The 27,768-nt window shown below is 36.3% G+C and overlaps 1 protein-coding gene and 1 long non-coding RNA gene across 2 annotated transcripts; one reads left to right on the plus strand and one right to left on the minus strand.

Moving 5' to 3' along the window:
- Positions 1-943: 943 nt before the first annotated feature.
- Positions 944-26,528, minus strand: LOC133527468 (GATOR complex protein NPRL2-like). The gene is made up of 9 exons (XM_061864497.1): positions 26,028-26,528; positions 24,903-24,994; positions 23,488-23,644; positions 15,585-15,696; positions 14,047-14,291; positions 13,677-13,787; positions 13,038-13,172; positions 8,727-8,887; positions 944-7,133 (listed from the first exon to the last, which is right to left on the minus strand). Exons 1-9 carry the CDS (start codon positions 26,130-26,132, stop codon positions 6,947-6,949), a joined length of 1,305 nt encoding a protein of 434 aa, XP_061720481.1. The 5' UTR covers positions 26,133-26,528; the 3' UTR covers positions 944-6,946.
- Positions 15,760-18,295, plus strand: LOC133527567 (uncharacterized). Its single transcript, XR_009800894.1, has 2 exons — positions 15,760-17,883; positions 17,985-18,295. It is a non-coding gene; the product is annotated as an uncharacterized LOC133527567 (long non-coding RNA).
- Positions 26,529-27,768: the final 1,240 nt, after the last annotated feature.

Below are 27,768 nucleotides of genomic sequence, written 5' to 3' on the forward strand. Positions count from 1 at the left end.
ATAACATTTTTAAAAATATTTTCTTATTCCCCTTCACGCTTAAACCACTGAACCAAATTAGTTGAAAGGTATACAGATAGTTTGAGTCCCGGGAAGGCACATAGCATAGTTGCTTTTTCCCAAAAGTCATTTTTAGGTGTGAAAATGGGGGTGTAATTTTGTATGGGGAATCCATAACCGCAGAACCGATTCAGATGAAATCTGGTCTGGTCTAGATATTTGATTAAGTTGAAAATGATACCCAACTTGACTTAGAACGTAAACTTAAACAATTATTAATCTCAGACGTGGCCGAGGATGAAACAAATCTGCATCAAAAATCTAGGTGACTCCACTTCTTATACACAAGGTGTTATATGATTGCACACCTACAGCTGATCAAACAACTTTGTCAGTAGAAAAAGGCGCGAATTTTCAAATCTATGGGACAATAACGGCTATATTTTATAACATGCCGCTTTTTTCTGCTGATGAAAATGGCTTGACAGACTTTAGATCGATACGACCGGTGTATTAGCGGAAGGAATTTATAAATGCATACGAGTATAACCTACAATAAAAGCCTCTTTTTAGAGTTCCGTACCCAGAGGGTAAAACGGGACCCTATTACTAAGACTCCGCTGTCCGTCCGCCCGTCCGTCCGTCCGTCTATCACCAGGCTGTATCTCATGAACCGTGATAGCTAGACAGTTGAAATTTTCACAGATGATGTATTTCTGTTGCCGGAATAACAACAAATATTAAAAAGTACGGAACCCTCGCTGGGCGAGTCCGACTCGCACTTGTCCGATTTTTTAAATAATACTGTTAATAAGTGGGCACCGGTGGTCATAATGATAGCAGCCACAAAAAAGAAAATAATATAGGTACATTGTCCCCCAACTAAGCCAGGCTTGTATGTTGTACATACTTATACATTTAGTTAGATAAATGAAATCGGAGATGAATGAGATGATCTTTTACTATTATAAAATGAAATACATAACAATAGAAAACCTGGAAATACAATTTAGTTACACGCGTCCCATTGTGCGCCCACTTGGTACACTCTAGACAGGAATCATGTTCGAATTGAAAATGTCGAGTCATACACATTAAAATAATTTTACGGTTTACATCGCGAATTTTTTGTCACTGGCGCGACATGTCGACATAGCAAGAATAATGTTTTAAAAATAATGCGCTGTGGCAGACACAGATATTCATTAAGTTTGACGGACATGATATGTAACTAGTTGACAAGATACAATATTAGATTAGTTACCTTATTAATTATTTATTGCTAATGCATGTCACATCACATAAATCGTTAACGCCCATACGTCGGCGAAACGCTACAAATAGGGAACAGTACCGAACAATAATCATTATTTCTTCAACAACATAAATTCAAAGCAATCAAAAAATCGTGGGTTTTTAATTCTCTCCTGTTTTATTAGGTCATTACCATTACGTATGAAATTGGCGTTTTTAATGGAGAACTTTAACGAAATTCGATTTTTCATACAATGAATTTTACGGATTATTTTGTGATAGCATTTTCAAACCAAACAAATTTTTGCCAGTAATCTGAGACATTTTTAAGTCATATTTTCTATCTCATATTTTTTTTATCTGTCCCGTCTGAAAAATATAAGTCATTTTAATACTCGAGCCAAAAGCACATGAAAAGAGCTGTTTTCAGGGCGGTATTCTGTATACATAAAACAATAAAAGTAGCAAATAATTGTATGTAAAATCGTTGTTATGTAACGCACTAATGAAATTAAAAATTCTTCGAAGTTACTATTAAAATAAATAAACATAACTAATACATATGACATGACTAATACTTATGAACAAAAACGCCAGTTTCATAGGTAATATCAATCCCAATATTAACTTTTGGGGGCAAGAAAGACTAATTCGCACTTAATAAATTAATCAAATTATGTACGGCCTCTTAATATATGTAAGGTGTCGCGGTGATCAAACGAGTTCTCCTTCACACGCATCTTAACAAGTCTTAATATAGGTACTCATAAATAATACTGACAATTTCGCTGGAGACTCATCATCAAATAGGGCAAATATCACAGCAAGCCTCAAAACATTCCAGTACTGTTGATACTGTCGCACTGACCTAACAACTATAACTCAAATCAATAAAATTGACAGGATTGTATTGTAGGAGGTAATTTAAGGACCGTGTCGTTAATTATCGAAATAAGTTAGTGATGCTCAGAAAAAAGTGACAATATTTTGTGCTGTGTGATGTATACCAATCTATCGAATAAAATAGAAGAAAATATATTAAATGCTTGTAAATTACAAAATGGAGGGATTTCCATAAATCAACGACTTTCAATTGTGGCCAAATATTTTAAAGGATTGGGTAGCTATACATGACTAGCTGTTGCCCGCGAGCCTTCGTACCTTTACCGTTGCCTTCGTACGCGTGGGTTTGAATGTTGGTGGTTATATATTCGACAGGACCATAGATTAGTATGCAGCAAAAGATAGCAGTAGGGACGGTTAATCATCTGTTAATTATTATACAAAGCATGAGATTTGTCAGTCACAACCTACACGTGTCACGCCCCTAACTGAAAAGAATTGTTCTCGATAAAATCCCTCTTACCCCCTCAGAGGATTTTCAAGTCAACTATTTAAAAAAATATATGTTCGCTCCCTATACTAACTTTAAACCATATTTTCACCAATTTAGGGGATTAATACAAACTTTTCATAAAGCCATTATAACTCCCTTAGAGAATAAATATCTAAAAACGCTGAAATCACTTTCTTGTTTTCTATTATTGTGTCTATTTACGACATTTCAAGTTCACTATTTACAAAAAAATCCTTATTTTTCATAAATGACAACTTAACTTCGAATATTTACAAGGAGAAATGTTTTCAAAACCGAGCGCTGTCGCGCATTGGAAAACACAGGGGTCCTACATTATTCTGGCCTGATTTAACCTCGTGCGAAAAAAATATGATGAATATACGGGGAAAATGTTTAATACCCCGAATTACCTGATTTAGGCCCATTTAAGGATTTTGAATTCTGATGAAGGTAAAGGCTTGTAAATCAAACTAACGTATTCGTATTCAAAAAACCGTCAATATAATTGCTGTCCAAGAGCCAATGATGAACAGCAAAATTAAATTCAAATACTGGCCGAGGGAAGCAATAGCTTAATAAGTTAACTTTTATTATTATGTTTAAAGATACAAGAATATCATAGTTTTAATATTTTTGCCATAACATAAAGTGTTAACATTAACACAAATTATGTCAGTATACTTATTTCCATAATTAACGATACGGTCCTTAGCGATTTTTGAGGTTTACTATGCCTCATTTATTATTATTTTTTTGAGACCCTTGTTTTTCAACGGCCGTGATAGTCGGCAGTGATTAAATTTGCTCCTCTCCTCTCTAAAAATATACAATATATATTTTGCACTAGAAATAATTAAATTACATTATGTATTTCCAGATGAAACCTTCATGCTTCTTACATGCATACTTGACATAAATATCACAATCAAGGTTCGAAATTTCATCACAAGGTTACAATTAATTATTAAATACTCGTATACGTTAGTATTGGTGGTAACGAATCGATCATCGTTTTGGTTATTCCTACTTTTATGATCAATATGTTACCTTGAAAGTATGACAATCATTACCAATGGTATGACGTCTTGTTTGTTTCAATAGCATATTAGTAAATCCCGAGAAATTTCCTCTCACGCGTCATAATTTACGTAATTCCGAGGGAGAGAATAAGTTTACAAGTATAACTGATCGGATTGATAGGTCGTGGCCCTAATAGGTAGCTATCTAATTAATGGTTGTGCAGATACAGAAACACGATTTTCTCTTCTTTTCCTGAAAGTACCTACAGAATGCAGAACGCTAATTTATTATACTCCAAAAAGATCTTTGTTTCATTAAAGTGCTTCCTTTCAGGAATTGAAAAGAAAAAACCTAAATTCCTGTATGACTTAAAGCCTCCTTTTCATCATATTTTGTCCTCGTGTCACTCGGCCATAATGGGACAGAATAAATGAAATGTTCATTCAAACACAGTGCGTCACCATCAGTTCCGAATACAATCGTCACTGCGCAACAAATAAGTAAATATTGTGAACAAAGCTGTGTTGCAAATAAGGATTCATTCATCGTGGTACGATGTTTCGAATGAATAGGTAGATTCCATGTCGTCATCCAGCCACATACCAATAGTTTGGTAAAACATCACGTAACATTATCTAAATGCTGCACATTGAACATCACGCGTCTCCATCGATGGCATAGCCAATTAAATATTTTTTTAACTGTTCGTACACAACTAAATTCCATAAATTATCAGAAAGTGATAAGGTTATTTTCACCAAAGTTTCGAAAAACATAAGGACCTAAAATTTTATAGGTAACTTAAGTACCCACTTCATTTTTTTAAATAAATAAAACTTTCATATGACTAACATAATAAATTAGATTCGTGTGAACACGTCCCGCGACAAGTCATCTTTCCTGCAGAGGCCGTACACCTACACCACCAACCACCGAACAATACTATACTCACTCTATAAAATAGTGATCAGCGATAAACATTTCTACCAAAATCCACATATTTCACCTCTCGTATTCGTACAAACACCAACATTCTTAACTGTCCATCGGTGGACACAATGCCTTCTGTAATAAGGTCCACCGATGGACAGTTAACAGTTGGGCGATGGTACTACTTTTATTTTTTTACCTATGTATAGGTAGTTTACTTTTCAATAAATAGTCTTCCGGTATCTATTACACGTCAAGACGTCAACGGAGCCAAAACGTATGGTGCTGTTTGATGTCTATTTTACACCAGCTGCACCAAAAATAACTAAATAGGCATCCTCCAATTACCAGTTATAAGGAACCTAATGTTAGTGTTATACACCGTGAGCGTTTAAACATACCTACTGACAAGTATTAAAATTTTAAAGGATACTCGCAAATTTTTCGTTAAATAAAATAAAAAAAGAGAACTTATTCGTTGCAATGTTTTTTTTTTCGCCAAGATGTAAAAAGAAATAGCGTGTCGTGTGCAGAAAACACATACACACGCACGCGTTTTTTTACTGAATTAGATCAAGTCGTATAACATATTTGCTCCTTAACCTTAGGAATGCGTGCTTAAAATCTGTCGGGTTATATGGGCCCACGGTGTATAACTGCAATACTAGGTACGTCTAATACTTTTTCAGTCGAAATTCCCTAAGACACTTTTCTTGTTCATTAAAATACACGTTCTATAAATACGACTTATGAAATAACACTGATACTATAAATGTAACACCTTAACCCTTTTTTTCTTGGAGGATTTAACAACTGGAGACGCCTTGTCTGTAATTTTCTGTACAAAACCAGTCTGCCGATTTTTGCGAGGGAGGGGCACGTCAAATGTAGGACTATTTCTACGTAACGTACACAAATAGCCACGTCAGATAAACGTCAATTAATACAATACATATGACAATTGGCCGAGATTTTCGACTGAGGGGTAAGCTCTTAAAGGCAACTCCGGTTGTTAAATCCACCAAGCGTACTTTAATACTAAAGTACAAAGAGCCTCCCTTAGAATCAATAATACTCAAAACGACGCTTGTGAACACGCTACCAATGTTTAGCTCAAAATTCGAGACTATCACCTCCACCTATGGATACACACAAATATAAAGATCCATCTCACATTTACGTAGTAATCGCATTATCATCATCGCATGTACACATGTAGTGTGACCGTGTAAACCTCTCAAACTGTCAAACTGAGATAATAAATTATACCTAAGTATTGTCGAAACACGTTACTCAATTCATCAATGCTATCGCATCTACACTCATAGTTTATCAAAATTATCAATTTAAAATATGGGTGTAAAATCGATAATTCAGTAAAACAGTGTACATACCGAAATGGTACCATGCCTGCCGCCAACTGTCTAGTAAGAGGAGGCTATAGCATAACAATTACATTGATTTTAAACATGGGTAAATGCCATAAAAAACAAATCACACGGAAAGTAGACTATATGAAAACATGTGTAGTTGTATATTTTCGGATATCAGGGTATATTTTCGGAGTAATTAAGATAAATGGTACCGCCCCCTCTGATGAAGCCTAAGTAGTTTTTTATCGTTACTTTTATCCAGGCGGTTTTTTTAATACTAGTCTATAAAGACGTGACAGAAATGCCTCCTATATACCTCCTCCTCCTATATACCACCCTACTACCAAACATCATCATCATCATCATATACATTATACATTTGTAGTATTGGAGGAGAGGAGCCCTCTGGCACAAGTATTTGTTTTACTTAAAAGAAGGTTCTTGTTTTGGTACTAGTTCTACTTAAAAACCTATTGTGTAGCCAATAAATCATTTTTCATTTTTAAATTAACTTTTTTAATGAAGTGAAGATCCTATCTAAGCCCCATTTTAGCAGAGTTGTTGCCACTGGGGAATGTACTGCAACTAGTGCAACAAGCAAATAGTGCCCACCAGCGGTTTAGCTGATACATTTCGTAAAATAGTGTAACCCGACACAGACCAGGACAGTCAAGTTTCTTTTTAACCACTGCAAAACGAACGTTATCTATAGATAAATTTATATACCTAATGGGTCTTATGTAAGTAGTAAGTAGCGTGCCTGGCTGTTACTGGCGTCTTTCCCGTAAACTATTGTGTAAGCCTCAGTAAACTATACCCAAATACAATAGTTAATTGTAATTTAATAGAAACAGAAGGTTCAAATATGCCTGTACGGGTCCAGTAAGGACATTAGGCATTTAAAATCAATGTATTTTACGATGTTTACAGGAAAGGCGCATAACCTTTAATCTTACATAAGTTACCGACCCATAGACACTGGACGTATCGTGCAAGGGCTTAGCCTGATAGTTTATCTCCAAATGACGGCGACGTTGGGGTCGTCCTCGATGATCTGGTCGAGCGTGGGCAGGTCGATGCGCGCGAGGCAGCAGATCTCGTCGGCGCAGTGCCGGCCGGTGAACAGCCGGCGGATGCCCAGCGCCTCCCCGCGCCCGAACCCCACGCCGCGGCTCGGCGTCCTGATGTACACTGGAAACCTACGATTTAAACAAATATTATTTCATTAGAATCTTTATCTACACATATATCATAAACCTTATGGTAATGTAATAGTTATTTACAGTACATATGGTGCTACTTTACCGCACTAGTGCGAAAATTAGCATATTATGTTACTGTGTCGAACATTTAAAGGGCCATATGTACTGTAAAACGTTGTACGATACATGTGCGAATAGGTAATTCGCAACTCGTGTCGATATAAAACACTCCCTTCGGTCGTGTTTTAATTTATCGCCACTCGTTTCGAATTTCCTATTTTTCGCACTTGTATCGTAATGTACTATTTCAACACACTTGCTCAAAACGACGTTTTAATTTCCACCGATTTTTGGCCCATAATCCTAGATATTAAACACGCGTGCTTTTTCCGTATATTACACTCGTGTTTTTTCATTATATTAACCGACTGAGTGAAGGTAACTGCCTTCTCCATTTGGTCGAGTAATACATTTTTTTTAACCAACTATTAGGTTTCAAATGTTACTTCAAAGAGGTTTTATCACACCAAACATAATTTATAGATTAAATTATCTCGTAAATTACATTAATGAATAAACATAACATTTTATCGATTTGATCTCCATCCGTCGAATAGAAATACGAAAATATTAGCTTTATTACATTTTTTTAATTGGCTGTTTGTCGATTTCGTTCGCGCCTTTGCCTTGCGCGCGCATTGGAATCGTGCGTAAAAAACAAAAATAACGCGCCAGCCATTTTCCGTATTTGTCATGAATTAGGAATAAATTTAAATATAGACAAAAATGTCAAATGTTTATAAAAGTGTGTACAAAATTAAATCACAAAACCTTATAACTAAAAAGTCCTGCCGGTTCTCAGGTAACAAACATTTAAAAAAACATACAACCGAATTGAGAACCTCCTCCTTTTGGAATTTAGAAATCCGTAAAAAAACTGTACAATACTATACTGTACTCATTACTATTCTTCGTTTACTCATCGTTAAGACAATAAATTGTTACTGGGTTTTAGTAGCTAGTTTTCATCTTTTCCCTCTTAATTAGTGATATGAGTATGCCGGGTCCCACGTTATTTATACAGGTTATTTTCTATTGGCATTCAAAAGCGTCATTAGCGATTGTCAAGACACGAGAGCGATCGTCGGCACGCATTCCTTTGATGTACCAACAATTCACGGATTATTCCGTTACTGGCAATGATGGCCACTCACAGACGATCATGGTCTCTACACAGTCATGCAAGCCTGTACTCGCCCACCATGGCCTATGGTGTAGATGAGACTTAAAAGTCACACTCGCATGTTTTGTGAGTTGCGTTTGTTAGTTTTGGATGTGAAATTACGGGCTTTGACTGGCCGCCAGAGCCAAGGGTGAAATCCTAATTTAAAGTTTTCAAGTAATTCGACCTACATTACCTTTCACTAATATAGAGTGGCACGTTCAGCTTTTTATTACAATCTATAACTCTGTGATCTGTGACTTTAGTTAACGCGACACCGTGTATCATATATTTTAAAATATACGAAACTCGCGGCAGTTTTCCAATTAAAATAAACTAGCACTCTACAGTAGTGGGATGGCGGGTACCTCTTCAGGCACTTGATGAGGCCGTGCAGCTGCGCGTACAGCACTAGGCGACGCACGTCGAAAGCAGCGCGCGCGCCGGCTGCGTGTCGCTCGCACACGGCGCGCAGCGTCGTGCCCTGTTGCAGTGCGCACAGCATCTCCAACACGTCAGATATCGTCGGCTGTTAACAATTATACATTATATAGTTATTCGCTAACTATTAAGGGGTATATAGTTCAAAAATTTAATATATATTCACGTAAAGTTCAATAAAAAAATAATTTTTATCACACTTGCTCGAAAAAGATCTTATTTCATGCAAATGTGATGAAGGACAAACGCCTATTTTGTTCCCGTGAGCTACACTCCCTAGGGAGTTATAGCTTTTTTTTTTTTAATTATGTCACTTACTTTCCGGTGCATGCGACACTAAACTCAAAGTACACCAATCCTCAATTACTACCAATATTATAACAAACTATTCTCATAACGAATGAAACTCAAATGAACTTGTTACTAAAATGAACCGTTCTCGATTTGCACTTTCCTCAATATGGGCCAATTCCAAATGGACTGAAGCTCATAAAAACCGATACACAGAAGGCTCTTTTCCCAAAATACTCTAAATTTCAATCACAGAACACCCGTTTCCCATAATGATTGATTCACAAAACGGTCTTTTCCCAAAATACACTAAATTCTTGATTGTCATATTTTAGGAAAGGAATCGATGTCATCATTTATTGTTTCTTGAGATTCGCCATGACCAAGAGGAGTTCCAGCACCGAAATTATTTTTATTGAGAAGCAAAACGGGCGCCCGCTCTCCTTATGACGGGCACAGGTATAATTTTAGTCACGAGAACAAATTGATTCAATGTATATGTTTGGAGGAAATCGCCTTCCTCGAAAAATTTTGAGCAGTAGTAGTCGTCCGCATTGCCCTATATAGTTCTATAAGGCAATACTGACATCTTAGAAAAATACTACTATACCAAGCTTACCAAAAATATGAAAAATCAAGGGATTAGTGCATTACAAGTACTTTCATCATAAATAGTTTTCACTGAAAAACTCTCTTTACTAAACATAAGTGCCGCGAATTCGATACGAATTAAAGAGCCCGGTAACGTTTTTTTTTAAATTTCACTCAATTTTTGGATACTATTTTGCAGCAAATTGTAATTAATATATTAGTATGTATACATATTACATATGGAACCCTAAAAGGCAACGTACCCGTATAAAGTATGACAATCGTGAATTTGGTGTATTTTGGGAACATGACGTTTTGTGAATCAATCATTATGAAAATCGGGTGTTCTGATACTTTCCCGAATATCAAATTTAGGGTATTTTGGGAAAAGAGCCTTTTGTGTACCGGTTTTTATGACCTTCAGTCTATTTGGAATTGGCCCATATTGAGGAAAGTGCAAATCGAGAACGGTTCATCTTGGTAACAAGTTCATTTGAGTTTCATTCGTTATGAGAATAGTTTGTTATAATATTGGTAGTAATTGAGGAGTGGTGTATTTTGAGTTTAGTGTCGCATGCACCGGAAAGGTCACTTATTCATACAAACCAAGTAGCATAAATGAGTTTTACTTTTAAAATACTCACGTTTATAATTTAATATTTTAGTTTCTGTTTAAAATTATTTAATTTGATTAATTTAACAGCCGATTAAAATATTTATACATAATTTTCGATCGTGGCTGAATGCCGAATAGGTCGATGCCTCACCTGCCAAGAAATTACAAAATGGCGGACGAATGTTTGATATGTCGCCGTATTTAAGAATTATTTCGCTTAAAATTTAGTTTTTTCTTCGCAAGTGTGATGGAAAACATTGTGTTTAACTCCGGGGGTAAGCATATTACAAACTCGGGTCTTTAATTCCCTCCAGCCTGCGGCTGTCGGGAATTACCACCCTCGTATCCAAAATTTCAATTACCCCCTCGTTGCACAATGTACTATAAAATGTTTACGATCTGCACAAAAAAAGCGCTGGTGGCCTAGCGGTAAGAGCGTGCGACTTGCAATCCGGAGGTCGCGTTCCGAAGGTATTTCTTAAAATTAATCTTTGATTTTCAATCATGTCAGCCCCTCGTACAAGATATGATGAATTGAATTGTAATCATTCTTAGTCAAAATGATTCTTGTTTACTGCATAATTGGAAACCGATGATGAACCTCCGTGGACGTCAGCTGCCACTCCGTTGGTGGGTTGAGGAATTGCAGCCACCGAAACACGTAAAACATAAAAAAATTGTCATCGCCTCCCGTTTGATACTTTATCAAATGATAATTCAGATGCTGTTGTTAATTACTCACTGAGGAGCTACTTGACAAGCTTGAACGTTTGCAAAATGTTTGCATCAGATACATTTTTGGCTTACGTAAATCTGATCACATCTCATCTTTCCGCTCCCAACTCAAATGGCTGCCCATTCGGCGTCGTAGAGACATACATGTACTTTCCCTTCTCTTTAACGTCCTATTCTCTCCTACTTCCCCCCCCCCCCCCTTTTCTCTCGGAGAGATTTAAATTTTTAGTAGAGGGCAGCGGGCACCGGCTCCGTTCCAGCGCAAATCTCTCCCTGGCTATCCCGCCTCACAAATACCGATCCTATGACAAGTCTTTTACTGTGTACTCTGTTAAATTATGGAATTCCTTACCGTCTTCTCTTCGACAGTGTCAATCGGTCGCATCGCTAAAGGCGAATTTAAAAAAGTTATGGTTTTCGGACAGAACTTAATCAAAAAGATGTGTGCAGTTAAGTAGTTTTGTATATATGTATTATATAGTATAGTATGTATTATATGTTATAACTATATATGACTATTTATTACATATTTGTTTTATTTCATATCTCATTTATATACTGTAAGTTATAGGACTTGTGGTTTACCTATCTTTTAGGAAATTAAATAATTTATTTTATGCCGTTTAGTACAATTTTTATGTCTACCGTTCTCCAAGTCTTCCTCAATTGCTCAAAGGTTAACTGGAAGAGATCCCTGAAAGGGATAAGTTCACCTTTGTACAAATAATGTGAGTTCTTTCATGTTTTATGTTTCTAATTTAAAAAAATCGTCAGCCGGTTATATCGCGATGGTAAGAACATGTAAAAAAACCGGGCAAGTGCGAGTGGGACTCGCGCACGAAGGGCTCCGTACCATTATTTATAAAAACGGCAAAAAAATATGTTTATTGTATGGGAGCCCCCCTTAAATATTTATTTTATTATGTTTTTAGTATTTGTTGTTATAGCGGCAACAGAAATACATCATCTGTGAAATTTTCAACTGTCTAGCTATCACGGTTCATGAGATACAGCCTGGTGACAGACGGACGACAGCGAAGTCTCAGTAATAGGGTCCCGTTTGACCCATTGGGTACGGAACTCAAAAAATATGTGCTATACCTTTTACCAATAATCATGAAACTTTGCATATAGCATTTCATCAGGCGTAAACGCCTGAAAAGCCGTCAACGGATTACGCAATTTACACACTACGCATACTTTGCCGCACATGTTCATTTTAGAGCTGACGGTCATTCCACCGCGATAGAACCGGCTGACGGTTTTTTTTTAGTTTAAAACAGCATCTACACTATTATCTGACAAAGTATCAGCCGGGAGGCGATGACTGATGAGTGACGAAATATGCTCCTGGGCCGCGGTCTAGACATATATGTCATTGCAAAATATGAAAAGGTCTCCCAAAAAAAAAACATTTATTTTATGATTAAAAAGAGAAAATGATAAGTTTCACCATGACAGCCTCTAGTTTAAGACGTGTATTTTTAATTACATTATCAGTTTTTGAATAAATGCTAATAGTTACGTCGTTATCTTGAACGAAAAAGGAATTTGCCAAATACGCTCGTCTGTAGGAGTAAGGCCTCTTAAAAAAATTGCTCACAACAGTCAGAACCAAAGAATTTGGACATAACAGAATGTAATAATGTTATAATATTCGAGCCTTCAGTTTGTATCTTAATTCGTATTACCTTAATTGACACTTAAACAATTGTTACTAATAATAAATGATTACCTATATTTTGTATTATAATTCAATTGAGGGCATGTTAATTATTACTAATATTAACTTTTACATGTTGTTTTTATTTCATTTTATGAACAAACGAATATGAATAGGCTCTCAGACTACATACTTTTAAGCAAGGCTTTAAGTAGCAATGATGGGTAAAGGGTTAATGATTCACTGCACAAGTTATACGTCGTCTATAAAGACGGTTAGAATAATACGACATCATCGATAAACAATGAAGTAGTTAACACAGCATTACAAGCGAATACCGACCTTTTCCTTGCTATCTGATCCTTTGGTGATGAAAGCCAAACATGACTTCTGTAACTCCTTGTCGCTAAACAGGCGGCTAAGGTTTGGAGTAGCTCTGTACATGTTTGTAAATTTAATCACTGGTATCAATGTCACCTGTAATCAGAAAATGTAAGTTAATTGTTTAGTAGCGAGACTAACTAAGTACTGATGTTCTTGTGTAGTCTTGAAATTACAAATAATGTAAAATACCAAGTCACTTCCATGATAAACGTCAAATCCCATACGGATATTTCGAATCGTTCCGATATATCTAAGCCACTTTTAGGAAATTGACCTCAAAATGGTTTTATCATCATTATCATCTTTTCCATAATCGGTATGGCCATGATGGTTTGAACCGTGTTCCTTAGGGCCTCCGCTAGCTAGCGCGGACGCACGGAGCGGATGTGCGGGTTAACGAAAAATAGTATGAGCAACGCTAATTGAAGCGGACGCGCGTGCGCACGCGGCGGGCGTCCGGGTCAGCTAGCGGAGGCCCTTACAAATCATCATCTATTATCTTATTAGGGAGTGACCCGTTTACTACTACAACTGTAAGAATATGCTTCAGACATTAGTGACGTGGGACTGATGTACGGTAACATATCATAATCTTACCACTCCATAGTAGACAAGGTTTTGAATACAAGACTTAACCAAAGTCTTCTCCACGTTAGTGTCAGCTGCGATCTGAGACACGTGGTTGTAACCGGTAATGTGCGGTAAAATCTGTAAAACAAATCAACCAAACGGACAAATTTATTTATTTGCTTTCAGATCACTTCCTTTTAATATTTACAAATTACACGCATGTTTTGGCGAAGTATCTCTATAATAACGTTGATGCCATATCTAATATCAGAAAACGTACTGATGGACACTTTTGCAAAAATAAAAGTATTATGACCTGTTATTTCTTTACATCCTCGAATACAGGCAACAGTACGTTGTGCGTTATATCGAAACTTTAAAAAGGTATTGAAGCAACCTGTCGGGTAGTGAGATCCCAGTCGTCGTTGATGTCGACGTCGACGGGCACGTCGCTGTCGAGGTGCTGTTCTTGCGCGCGGCGCGCGGGCGAGGCGCGCGCGGGCACGCGCGGCGCGCGGCGCCCCGGCGCGCCCGGCCGCGGCATGCCCACGCTCGCCACCCACACGGGCACGTCGTGGTCGTGCACGGGCGCCGGGTCTGCGCGCACCTCCACCACCTTCAGGTGCATCACCGTGTCGCCTTCTATAACAGAACATCAATTAATTTTATATGGTGTTATCTAATTACGCGTACTTACGTCTTACGTTTTCACATAAAACTCATAGTTTTCATACGTTCAGTTACAGTTATCATGGACGAATAAAACAAGACCGACGTCGGCGACGTCTATACAAAGTCGCGTTCTTCCAATATTCAGTTATTGCCAGATACTAACGCAGCGAATTTCAGTTCCAACTTTCATTCGTTTTGCTCAGCGCTTAAACCTCTGGACAAAATAACTCATCTTTTGTACATTCAATCATGCTGAATTGCTGGAGGGTCGCGGCTATACCATTACGCTTCGCGATTGTTGTTCCATTTTAGTGTCCTAGCTAAATTGGTTGTACAATACTTACTCTTATGATATGTCCAATTTAGCAACAACCCTAAATGGCTTAATCACGGTGCTTGACTGTACATATAGGTATAGACGTTGTAAGTATTTTTGTTTTATTTATCTATACTGACTCCATAAGGCAGAAAACAATAAATAATAATACTGTTTACTGTTACGCTTACGTAATGCTGATAAAATGAAGGGACTGTTTAATTAAAAACTGCATGTTACCTATTTAAGCAATATTATTGTAATATTAGGTCTTTTAATAATATTGCTTATTGAAAATAATCTTAGACGTTAATGTCAAGAATTTTGACTGGACAAATACATTGCAGGCTCGATTAATTCTGTTAGAAAATATCAGTTATTTATTATTTCCACTTAATTAATTAACAACAAACCTTTTGGTTTTAATTATTGATTAGTAGCACAATCGGAATATAACAAACCTCGAAATCTCTTGGACAGTCCTCAAATTTGGAATGTATATAAATAAAAGGCCCCTTATCCACGTCCATAGCATTTGACATTTAAGGTGTGAGGCAAATGTGTACCATCCTGGAGAAATTCACGTTTCACTCAAAATCTACGTTATTTAGGAAAATATAGTGTAAGACAACAGTAAAGCTAAGTCTAAGAGATTTCGAAGTTTAAAACAAACCTCGAAATTCCGATTGTGCTATAGAGAAAGGGTCTATATTTAAATTTATTGATTTATTACATGACACATCCTGTATACATATAGGATACATGCAGTATGTCACTTTGATGCCCATAAACGTGTAGAAGGTATTAATATTCACATTTTTTAATAATTTAATTCAACACGTTTATTTCAGACACAACTGTCCATATACACAAAACATACAAGTTAAATTTAAAATAAAATAGGTAAATAAAAAACGAATCTAACATACAAAAATAATGATACGCACCGACAAGCGTCGACTTGCGGTGCGTGTTGAGATCGTGCAGCAGGTGCGCCAACAGCGTGGGCAGCCGCGTGGCCCCGCTCGACACGAAACGCGTCTCTTCCTCCATTATGGTCTACCAATAAAATCAATTCTTAAAGAGTCCGCTGTAAGCTCGACCAAATTTCACCATCCCATACAAACGGAGTTTCGTTCTCATTTTACAACTACATTTTGGATTATAATGATACTTTTCACATACAATGACATAAAGTATATCTACGTCTGTAATTAGTTTATAGAGCTCTAGTTTCTAAAACAAACGAAATAGAGCAAAAACAAGTTCTGAATGAAAAACTTAAATTCGCTGTATTTTTAAAGTTTGGTATCTGAAGCTACATAAACTAATTACAGGCATAAATATACCTTATCTTATCGTAAATACAAAGTTTCAGTAGAGCATTCTAGCTAGTTTTAAAATGAGAGCGTAACTACGTTTGTATGGAGAATGGAGCTTGCTGCGGGCTCTTAAAACAACTCTACCCAATCCAATAACATCAAAAACATTAATGACTCCACAACATTCAAGAAAACTGGTTTCCCTTTATCAATTTTCATACATTTAGGGTTAAAATTTGCGGAAGTCTCATACAAACTTCCACTAGATTAAGGGAATAGGGGTAAAGGTTCCAAGTTTTAGATTATAGTACCTGGGCGACCGAGCTTTGCTCGGTTATAACTATTTATTGTAATATGGTGGTGTATAGGTGATAATCTTAACTAAATTTTTTTACTAAATTAAACTTGTCTAAAACAATAAAAATTAAAAAATTATATATAAACTTGAACATATAAAAAAACAAAAGTTAGTCACTGGGCGAGATTTGAACCCGTAACACTAGCAGTCCGCGTCTTAACCCGCTGGACCAGACGGACAGTGGCCGGCAACACGAAATTTGCGACCATATTCTGCGTCGAAAGAAAAACGCATGAAAACTCGAAAACACGCGTTTTCTCAAACATAAGACTAATCTAAATCGATTGTTTACCCCCAAAAACCCCCATATATACCAAATTTCAGCAAAATCGTTAGAGCCGTTTCCGAGATCCCGGAAATATATATATACAAGAATTGCTCATTTAAAGGTATAAGATACTAGCTTACATACCAAATTTCAGCTTGTTATAAATAATAAAACGCATATTATAGGATTTTTAGTAAATAGTCCCACAATAAGCTTAGCAAGCCTTGTGTTGTGGGTACTAGACGAAGATATGTATATGTATGTATATATATATATATATATATATATATATACAGGGCGCCCAAAGACTATGGGACATCAAGGGAAAGTACCTTAAATATCGTAGATGGGATCCTAAGAATTACTTGTTTCGCCTGGGAATCGAACCGACTTAATAATTTCCTTGAAATTTGACTCAAACATTTTACGTTGTTCCTTTCTTTTAAAATACTACGTTACTTAAGAAGAATTATTATTTTTTGTCCATTCTTTCGATTGGCATCATAAAAATAGGGGTGATTTTTTTTTCACATTTCACAAGTAATTCTTAGAAAACCTTTAAATGCAGAATTACTGAGTTTTATAAATAACGTAAAGTCTTCTTTCAGCAAAATATCCTATCTACGATATTTAAGGTACTTTCCCTTGATGTCCCATAGTCTTGGGACGCTCTGTATATACACCGTGTTTTTTTTTATTTCCGTATTTCCGTTAATTTCAAGGGTGCAAAATCGTATCTCATTCAAGTGTGACATTTTATTGATGATCAAACGAACTTACCAAGTGAAGTTCGATCACAATTATGTGAGCAACTTCATTCGACGCGATTTATTGTTTACATATTGTAGTTACGCTCCCACGCATCAGCCTTGCACGATTTTTAAAGTTTTTTTCTTTTCTTATACTGGTAACACTGAAAACTTGCTCCCATCCCCTCTACGGCATCATGGTAGGTCCGTAAACCGCCATATTCTAATCATTTTGTTTAAAGCATACATAATTACTGAGAATTTATTTCACCATTTTTACTTATGTCGGGTAGGGTGCCGTCAGCCAACGATATTTTTAAATGTTGAGGGTGGGTTGTGATAAATCGCGTCGAATGAAGTTGCTCACATAATTGTGATCGAACTTCACTTGGTAAGTTCGTTTGATCATCAATTATATTTCGCAACTTCATTCTTTGCGATTTATTGTTTACATATTGTAGGATGTTCAGAGCAAATGTGAAATAATTCTCAAACTCACAGAGGAGATAAAATAAATCAAATTAAAGACAAAAAAATACCTCTTCTAAGGTAAGCATACAGGTTATGTAATCAAAACAAGATAGTATATATAATTTGCTATTTATTTTTCATCATGATGTCATATTAATCATATAATTTCTTCTTTACAGGTTCTTCGTTGATGAGAGAATTGCCTGAGCAAACTGATTGCAATCAACTACAATTTCTTTATTGTAAAATTTGGCAAAAACGCAAGAGGAATCACTCCAACCTGCAGTCTTGCGTATAACATCTAAGCTAACACCCAATCTGTTGGCTGTAGAAGTGGCCGAATGCCTAGTACTATGGGCAGTGAATATTTTTGTGTCTATACCGCTATTGTGAAGTGTGTCTTTAATCCAGTGACTCAATGTTTGTGATGATACTTTTGAGTGTGGTTTCTTATAGCTGATAAATAAAGTGTTGTTTTCTAAACTGCGAAGTGAATTAGTTTTATTTATGTATGTCTGTATACATCTAGCTGGACAAATTTCTGGTTTTTCATTAAAAAATGGAAGTCTCAACACCGGTTGTGAAGTATTTGGTCGAGACGTCTTTATTATATCAGGTATTTTAATAATTATTTCAGAAGCATAGCTCATATCAATATTTTGCATTTGAATCAACGAAAAAGTTTGTACACGGTGTGCGGTAGCTAAAGCCAACAGAGTGAGTGTCTTTTTGGAAAGTGTTTCTAGATTTAGACCTTCGTTGGGCCATTTTTGAGCCAGAAAGTTTAACACAATTCTAGGATCCCATGTTAAGTTATATTTCGGTGCTGTAGGTCTCAATCTAAAAACACCCTTCATAAAACGCTTGATTTTTTCGTCATCAAGGGTTTTTCCTAATAACAATGACAAAGCAGATCTATAATTATTAAGAGTGCCATACTTGGCACCTGAATCGAATATCTCAGTTAGAAAATTAATTACAACATCTACAGACGTATTTTCATAATCATATCCATTATATTTGCAAAAGGTAAGCCATGACTATATACAACCATTATATTGTTTGTAAGTGCTATCGCTTAACGATGACAACATTATTTCTACAGACCTAGGGGTCAATGACCTCTTCAATAATGTTTTCCTGATAATCTGGCGGCAACTAGTGACAGAGTCTTGTGAAGACTGTGGGTTGTTCTGAAAGGAGATTGCAACAAATAAACATTAGGATCAAAATGTATGGACTCTGAAACGATTAATTGTTTAAATAATGGGAACCAAGGTTGTGTTGGCCAATTTGGAACAACTACAATGCCCTCTGCTCGGTCGTGTATAATTTTTTGAAGCATTTTTAAAATCAAAGCGAATGGAGGGAATGCGTAAAAATATAGTTTTCTCCAAGATATTGTAAAAGCATCTATTTTCCAAGCGTCGGGATCATTTTTCCATGTGATATATTTGTGACATTTGGCATTACATCTGCTGGCATATAAATCTACCTCCGGTTCACCGAATAACTGTTTTATTTGATCATAAGCATAGTTTCCTAATTCCCATTCAGTATCACTAAATTTTTTACGGGATAATTCATCAGCTTGAATGTTTTCCTTCGTGTTTATGTATGAAGCAAAAACCATAATTTTACGATTTTCGCACCACTGCCATAATTCCCTTGCAATTAAGTTTAAATGTTCGAATTGTACACTACCCATTCTATTTATGCATGAAATGGCCGTGGTGTTGTCAATACGTAAGAGTATTTCGCAATCATACATATCATGAGCGAAAACCTTTAAGCCAAACAATGCTGCTTTCAATTCCAGTTCATTTATGTGACATAATCTTTCAGATTCCTTCCAATACCCGTGAGCTTCATTACCATCGTTGTAAGCCCCCCATCCTGTAGTAGAAGCGTCAGAATAAATTTCTGTTTTAAATTGATTAAATTTAAAAGGGTTGAAATTACGATCTACGTGTTGTGCCCACCATAATAAATCAGAATGTAAGGTTTTTGGGATTGATATAACTGCATGGTAACTAGGGTTATCTAGTAAACACAAATATTTGTGTCTTTCAAGTAATTTGGTGTACAACCAGGAAAATTGCAATGCAGGGCAAGCTGACGTAAGAAGACCAATTAGTTTTGCAAAGTCGCGTAATTTACACTTATTAACATTTAAAAATGAATTGACAAGTTCTCTTATTTTATTTATTTTTGATGAGGGTAATTTTAATTGCATATTCTTTGAATCGAATATAAATCCTAGATATTTGCAACTGGTACTTGGGATCAAGCAACTTTTTTCATAGTTAATTAGAAAACCAAGCTTTTTTAATGTAGATATTGTTAAATTTACGTTCTGTTTGCATTCATCGTATGTTTTTCCTATACAGAGGGTATCATCTAAATAACAACAAGATAGATATTTCTCGCATCTGAGGTATTCGTATACTGGTTTCAGAATTTTTGTAAACACATACGGCGAGGACGATAACCCAAAACATAAACAATTAAATTCGTATAAAACATCATCTAACATGAACCGAAAGTACTTTCTATGTGGTTCGTAAATGGGGATTAGATAATATGCATCTTTTAAATCAATCGTAGCCATGTAACAATTCTTAGTAATTAGTTTTGACGCTGTACGATAATCCTCCATTTTAAAATGGGTTGTTTTTACAAATTCATTTAAACGTTTTAAATTTAATATAAATCTCTTACTACCGTCAGGTTTAGGTATTAAAAATACGCTAGATAGGAATTCGTCAGGGTGGTGTTCGCAATGTTCGCAAATTGAAATTGCGTTTATTTCTAATAGCTTTTTAATAGACATATTGTAATCAAATCTTTCTTGCTCTGATTTTGAATACACTAAAGGAGGATCTTGGCAAATTGGAGAAGATAAAAATGGTATCTTATAACCCTGTGTCCACGATAAAATAACAGGATCATCAGTGATGTCTGACCAGGATTCAGTGAAGTGCTGTAAGCGGCCGGCGTATTTTACCTCATGGTCTATTGTCTCCGCTGGTATCTCCGAGGAGGTGTGCGCGAGCGCTCGCGCTGGCGCTCGCGGGCCCGGTAGCGGGTGTTGTACCTGCTGGAGGGCGCCGGCGCGGGCCGCGCTGCTGCACGAGGCCGCCCCGCATCTGACTTGCTGTTGTAATTCGTCATCTTCCGATACGGGGTGTTGTAGTTTAAATTCCCTTTATTTTGTTGATACCTATTTTTCTTTATAAAATTTGCTTTATTAAATGGATTGTATGACTTTTGTGTATTTTTTAATGTATCTCCTGATTTTTGTACAGTCTGCGCAGCTTTCAGTTTTTCAGACACGTTCTCGCCAAATAAAAATTTGTCCCTTTCTGTATTAATTAGAGTATCCTTTAAATCAGTGTTTATAGCGGAAATCACAAAGTTTCTTCTCATTTTTGTTTCTGTAAAATGAGAATCGCATAGAATACGACATGCGTCGCTAATAGGTTTTAGTATATCAGGCGCTGAAGACTTTTGTTTTATTACTATATCCATAGCCTGCGAGAGTGCCGACAACGCTAACGCTATCTGTTTTTGTCTCAGCATTAATGAGGTGTCTCTTTTTATCAAGGCATCCGGCAACGCTACTTTTGCTTCAGGGTTTAAAATGGGAGGGACTAACAAAGTACAATTGTTAGGTATTAGGTATTCTTCAGTTAACTTGTCCTTAACTTCTTTTTGTAATCCCCTGTTTAATACCTCCTGCCATCTACAAGCTACGTCTTTGTGAATACCTTTTCCCAAAGGTGTATCCAATTTTGGGGCCTCGCCCAGTAAATTGAGGATGTCCTCGTCTAATTTTATGTCCTCGAGCGAGGACGGTGCGGGCTCCGGGGGGTCTGCGGGCTCGGCGGGTACATACTGATCTGGTGCAGACGACGGGCCAGGTTGAGGAGATGTTGGACGTACAGGATCTCGGCTAGGTTGCGCTGCAGCTGTTTGCTCCTTGTGCGATGTCCCCGGTACTGGCGAAGCAGACTGTTGTGACCCTTGACCCGCCGAGGCTCGACGTGAAGCACGTGGTTCAATATCGGCCGAAACGGACCCGTCTTCGCCTGTTTCGAACAAAAACGTTTTTTAAAGGGTGTGTAGCTAAAACCTTAGCTTGTGTTTTGTAACAGAGATAACCCAGGATAGTTTCTCGCATTACATTGAAGCTTTTTACAAAAGTCTTACAGGTTTTTGAATTACGACAGAGACTACCCAGGATAGTAGCTCGCATCGTTTTATAGCGTGACAGTAACAGCCCAATTTTAGCAGTACGCATCACTTTTATAATATAATGTGTTCTTTATAGACTTACCGCTGCTATCATTATCCGACGAGTCGGTTATTCTTATGCGGCGGCGAGACTTCTGCCAAAGTCTGCGCTCCAATTTTTTTTATTTTATTACGAATATATTCATCGTCGTCGTTGTTGCTGCTTTTCCTCTTCATATTGATGTGTATTGAGTGTTGCGTGACGTGCGAAGGCTTGAGCACGGAACCGTTGAATGATTAGAATATGGCGGTTTACGGACCTACCATGATGCCGTAGAGGGGATGGGAGCAAGTTTTCAGTGTTACCAGTATAAGAAAAGAAAAAAACTTTAAAAATCGTGCAAGGTTGATGCGTGGGAGCGTAACTACAATATGTAAACAATAAATCGCAAAGAATGAAGTTGCGAAATATAATTATCTTCATAATCAAGGTGCTGTCATAACGGTTAAAGAGATTTAATCTTTGTTAGTTGTGTTGTATTGTATCTTCGTGTTGTTGGGTGTCCATGATCGTATATACTCAAATTTTTCCTTACCAAAAAGTTAAATATTTAAATAACAGAAAAGAAGCGTGATTGTTTTACTTAATGTGATGGTGAACGATTCATTAACATTTACTGATTGTGTAGGCTGTAGTCCTGCTCATGTCGCCTTTCAAAATATCTTCCCCACTCAAATTTATTTACGTAGGTCTGATAGAGAATTATCTCTTTTTATAAAACTACTACTCAATTTCTCCCAAATATCAAAAATGCACAACGTTAATATTCAAGTTTTCACTTCTGCCGGCACTCCCGGATTGCAACCCGTTGTTTTTTTATCTTATAAGGCCCTTACGAGCGTATAAACTTGCCTTAGGGCCTGTTTACATATTGATTAGTGTTTAATACGAGTGTATACATTTGCTACTAAACGCAAGTACTATCTCGGACGATTGATGTTCGAAATAACATTGATATGTCACTGTTTTCAATTATTTGGTTGAATTAAATGTAATGCCCGTGTTACAACGACGACATATGCAACATTTAATTCCTATTTATAAAAATAAAAAAATACACATTATACACAAAGTTACACATAAATACTTATATACATAGAAAACATCCATTTCTCAGGAACAAATATTTGTGATAAATACACAAGTAAATGCCCTTACCAGAATTCAAACCCGGGTCCTCCTGCTTCGTTGGCAGGGTCACAAAGGCTAGGAGGCCGTCAAAGGCATTCTAAGAAATACGTATAAGGTTTGAAAATTCCTATAAGGGTCCAGCGAGAAAATTATACTCGCATTTATTTTATAATGTCCACAACAAAGATGAATAACCTTAACTCGTACTAAAAAAGTTTTAGAGTCTAATACAAATAGCCAGTATATATCCTCACCAAATGTTCTCCAAGTTTCTTGACGACCGGTTCATACTGCACAGTTTTGGACCAGCTGTCACACACGAAGCAGAGGTTGAAGAGGTACGCGTTCCGTTCGTAGCGCGAGCTGTCTATCCGGATGGGGTAGCCCACTATTTTATGGCCCAGAGCATTTCTAGAAATGATTACAGTTGATAAGTCAGTTCCAGTATATATAATATGCTTAAGTAATTTCATTTAAAATGGAGGATAATTATTCCATTTAAAAAATCGACCGAGACATTACTTAGGTACTCGTATTGATATAACAGTAAATGTAATGAACTAATAATTGATAAACAATATTGAATAGAAACATGTTGTAATGGTAACATGAAATAAAATAACATGGTGAAGTACTTTAACTGAAATACTTTAATTAAATATATCTTAACAATGTAGCAAATTTTGTGCACAGCATGCAAACAGTTTCTCACAAACTGGGCTATAACCGCGAAAATCAAAGTTCGTCAATTGCGGGCAATTTTCTCTGTCACTCTAATTACGTCTTAGTGAGAGTAAAAGAGCAAAATCCCCGCAATTTGCGAATTTCGGTTTTCGCGATAGTCTACTCGATGGTCTACTCATAGTTCATAGATACAAAGATTTGACAGCAAACCAATTTAATTGATATAAATAATAAAAAAACAAAAGTACTTGCAATACTATATAATAAATGTACTCTCTAAAAAGCCAAAGGCTTTCATAGGTAAAAAATGTAAGTAAGTCACTTCATACAACAGGTAGTTGTGGAGTCTTCGAATAGACAATACATGTTTAAAAGACACACACAAACAAAACAACAGGTGACTTACTTAAGTTTTTTACCTATAGCAAATTTGCAGATAACTTTTTTAACTGGTAAAATATATGTCACTAATGAATTAACCCATTAGAATACAGGCACTTATATACTACATCTTATAACAACAATATAAGATTCAAAACTGACATTGTATGATGTCAAGGAGCACCAAGGGGTTATCGTGCAATATTCGACAAATTCGAATAATAAGGTAGCACAGCAGATATTGGGAACTTAAGAACTCACATAAAATCCATTTATGTGAGTTCTTGAGTTCCCTTCCTCCTCCTCCTTCCTTATGCCTTTCTCATTCATCTTGGTTAATGTTGGATGTATGGATATGTCCAAAGCCTTTGACTGTTGACCATCAGATACTTTTGTATGGACTACAAGATAATATTCATAAGCTTCTTAATCATATTTAATTGGCCGCATACAATGCACCCAAATCCCCAGCCAGTGTAGACATGCCTTGGCCGGTTTGTGTGTGAGGAAATTGCCTTGCGCGTATGCTCGCTCTCTGTGGACCCACCTATTGTCATTCATAATTTCATAAGTTAAGCTTGTAATAAAACAAAATATTACTTACATTGTCATTGTGCATCTTTGTATCTGAGGCTTGGGGATGATAAAGGCACTTATAGAATCAAATACTTCTTTCGATATATAATCTTCTGGGAACTGAAATAAGAACACCAAAATGATTTCAATGGCGACTTAAGATTACTGGCAACTGCTAGTTCAGACAGAGCATCGCAAAACCATTACAAAATACTTGTAACTCGAATTAGAACAAGATGTTTTTAACTTGCGTTATTTATGTACAGTATTTTTTAACTCATTTCTAAATTATATTCATTGTTGCAACCCACAAATTTCAAAAAGTTTGTGCCTTTTTCTATTACCATATTTGTTTTTGCAATAAACTGTCTGAGCTTAATAGTCAGAGGCCGGAAACCTCATGGCATTTTTGAATTACCCTAGGGACTTCTCATTTATCGACTTCCAATATGCATACATTGACACAAAGTAGAACACAACATATAAGGTAATGAAGATTTAAATTAGAGGTAAACAACAGGCAGTCTTATCACTAAAGAGTGATGTCTTCCAGAAAACTTGTGAGTAGTTGAAAATGTGATATAGAGATACAGAATAAAAATTAATTAATAATTACCATTTAATTACTTCAATTCAATGTTTTATTTTCAATTGCAGGTTCAATATCTGTTTTCGTGGTAATGAGTGTTGCATTAGTTTCTTTATAAAAGAAATAGATTGTCATCATTTTTCCATGTATCTTTTTATTTATTAAATTACTTTACTATATATTAAATTACTTTTTTACAGTCAAATATCCAGTAACTATTAACTTTTTAATATGTTGTGTTCTTGAATTGTATATATAGAAGTTGATAAATGAGAAGTCCCTATGACGGTTCGAAAATGCCATGAGAATTCTGGCCTCTGCTAATAGTCTATAATATACATTACTGTTACTGCTATGTTAGAATTTAATAAAGTTTTGTAAATAAAAAAGTAGTTTAAGTTAGGTACTGTGGGAACTGATTTAAGTGAACAAAATATTTTAAATGCATTGTCATTAAAGGTATAAGCTAAAATATGTTGTGAGAAACATAATGACACTTTTTATCCATATTAGACATATACGCTATTAGTAGATACTCTTACACGTCTCCATATCAAGACTAACCTGACAAGCAATTTTTGGGCCAGCTACGGGATGAAATTCACCCAAAAAGATACATCGTATGGGGCCTTCTCGCCCGCATCCTTCGTAATACCGAGTTTCCATCATTTTTGATAAATTAATAGTATCAGCCGCTTTTACAGTCGGCCATACAAAGCAAGTATTTGAAACTTGCCATTTGTTGATTAAATTTCTTAATAGTGTATATTTGTAATGCAATGACAGCGTTTAAGTTTTTTTTATTCACTAGTATCACTGGGAGCGTATTTATGAGAAAACAACCATCCTCAGCTTCTGTTTCAAGAACAAGGCACGTTGGTTATAACACAATTCCTGGAAATTTCATTTCCGTACCATACTTATTATTACTAACAAAAATATCTACATAGAATAGACAAATAGTGACAGTAGTATGACAACTGTCAAGTTGAAATACTTTTTTTTTGAGCATTGGCAACACTGCCATCAGCTCAAACAAATAAAAACATCAAGGGGCTTACTGCGAAAACATCATTTGCATATCGCGGGGAACTTTCTTTACTCTCACCAAGACGTAGTAATTAGAGTGAGAGAGAATAACCGGCCAAGAGCATGTCGGGCCACGCTCAGTGTAGGGTTCCGTAGTTACTCTTCCGTCACAATAAGCTAAACTGGAGCTTAAAGTGTAGTAAATGGTACCTTTCACCCGAGTTAAACAAATAGGCAAATTTGCATAATCAGTACCTAATTAAAGTAAGTCTTTTTACTATGAAGGGACAACTTTTTGCGATAACTCAAAAACAGCTAAACTGATCATGTCCGCTATAGTTTTCATTTAATGTATTTCTTAAGCTCTACTTCCACGATTTTTTTCATATTTTTTGGACCTATGGTTCAAAAGTTAGAGGGGGGGGGACACATTTTTTTTTTCTTTCGGAGAGATTATCTCCGAATATATTCACTTTATCAAAAAATGTTTCTTGAAAACCCCTATTAGTTTTGAAAGACCTTTCCAACGATACCCCACACTCTAGGGTTGAAGCGAAAAAAAAAATTCACCCCCACTTTACGTGTAGGGGAGGTACCCTAAAAAAAATTAAATTTTTAGATTTTATTGTACGACTTTGTCGGCTTTATTGATTTATATATCCATGCCAAATTTCAGCTTTCTAGCACTAACGACCACGGAGCCAAGCCTCGGACAGACAGACAGACAGACAGACAGACAGACAGACAGACAGACAGACAGACAGACGGACATGGCGAAACTATAAGGGTTCCGTTTTATGCCATTTGGCTACGGAACCCTAAAAATGCCCTCAATTGACGAACTTCGATTTTCGCGGTCATAGCACATGGGGCCTACCGTGAAAACCGCAATTCGCAAATCACGAGGATCATTCTCTTTTAGAGTTAGTGCGATAAGAGAATCCATTCCATCTGAATTCGACAAATGGGGTGCGCCGTGTGATTTTTAATTTGAATAAAAAAAAATTGAGAACTATCCTTAAGGTGTCAGGAAAGATAAGCCACCACCATTTTTTTTATCTTTTAATTTCAGAGCAGTGTCCGTTCGAAGGAAAAATCGGGTCAAATTCCTACTTGTACATAACATTATGTACAAGTAGGAACCACATGGTCTAACTTTTGATTTAGAATAGGTAACCAAATAAATCTTTCTTTATTTGATTAAGTGTGAAATGAGTATTTTATATTGTATGACAAAAGTTAGCTAAATCAACTACTAACAAAATGGTAGCCATCT

This window comes from Cydia pomonella, chromosome 1, assembly GCF_033807575.1.
Source record: "Cydia pomonella isolate Wapato2018A chromosome 1, ilCydPomo1, whole genome shotgun sequence".
NCBI lineage: Eukaryota > Metazoa > Arthropoda > Insecta > Lepidoptera > Tortricidae > Cydia > Cydia pomonella.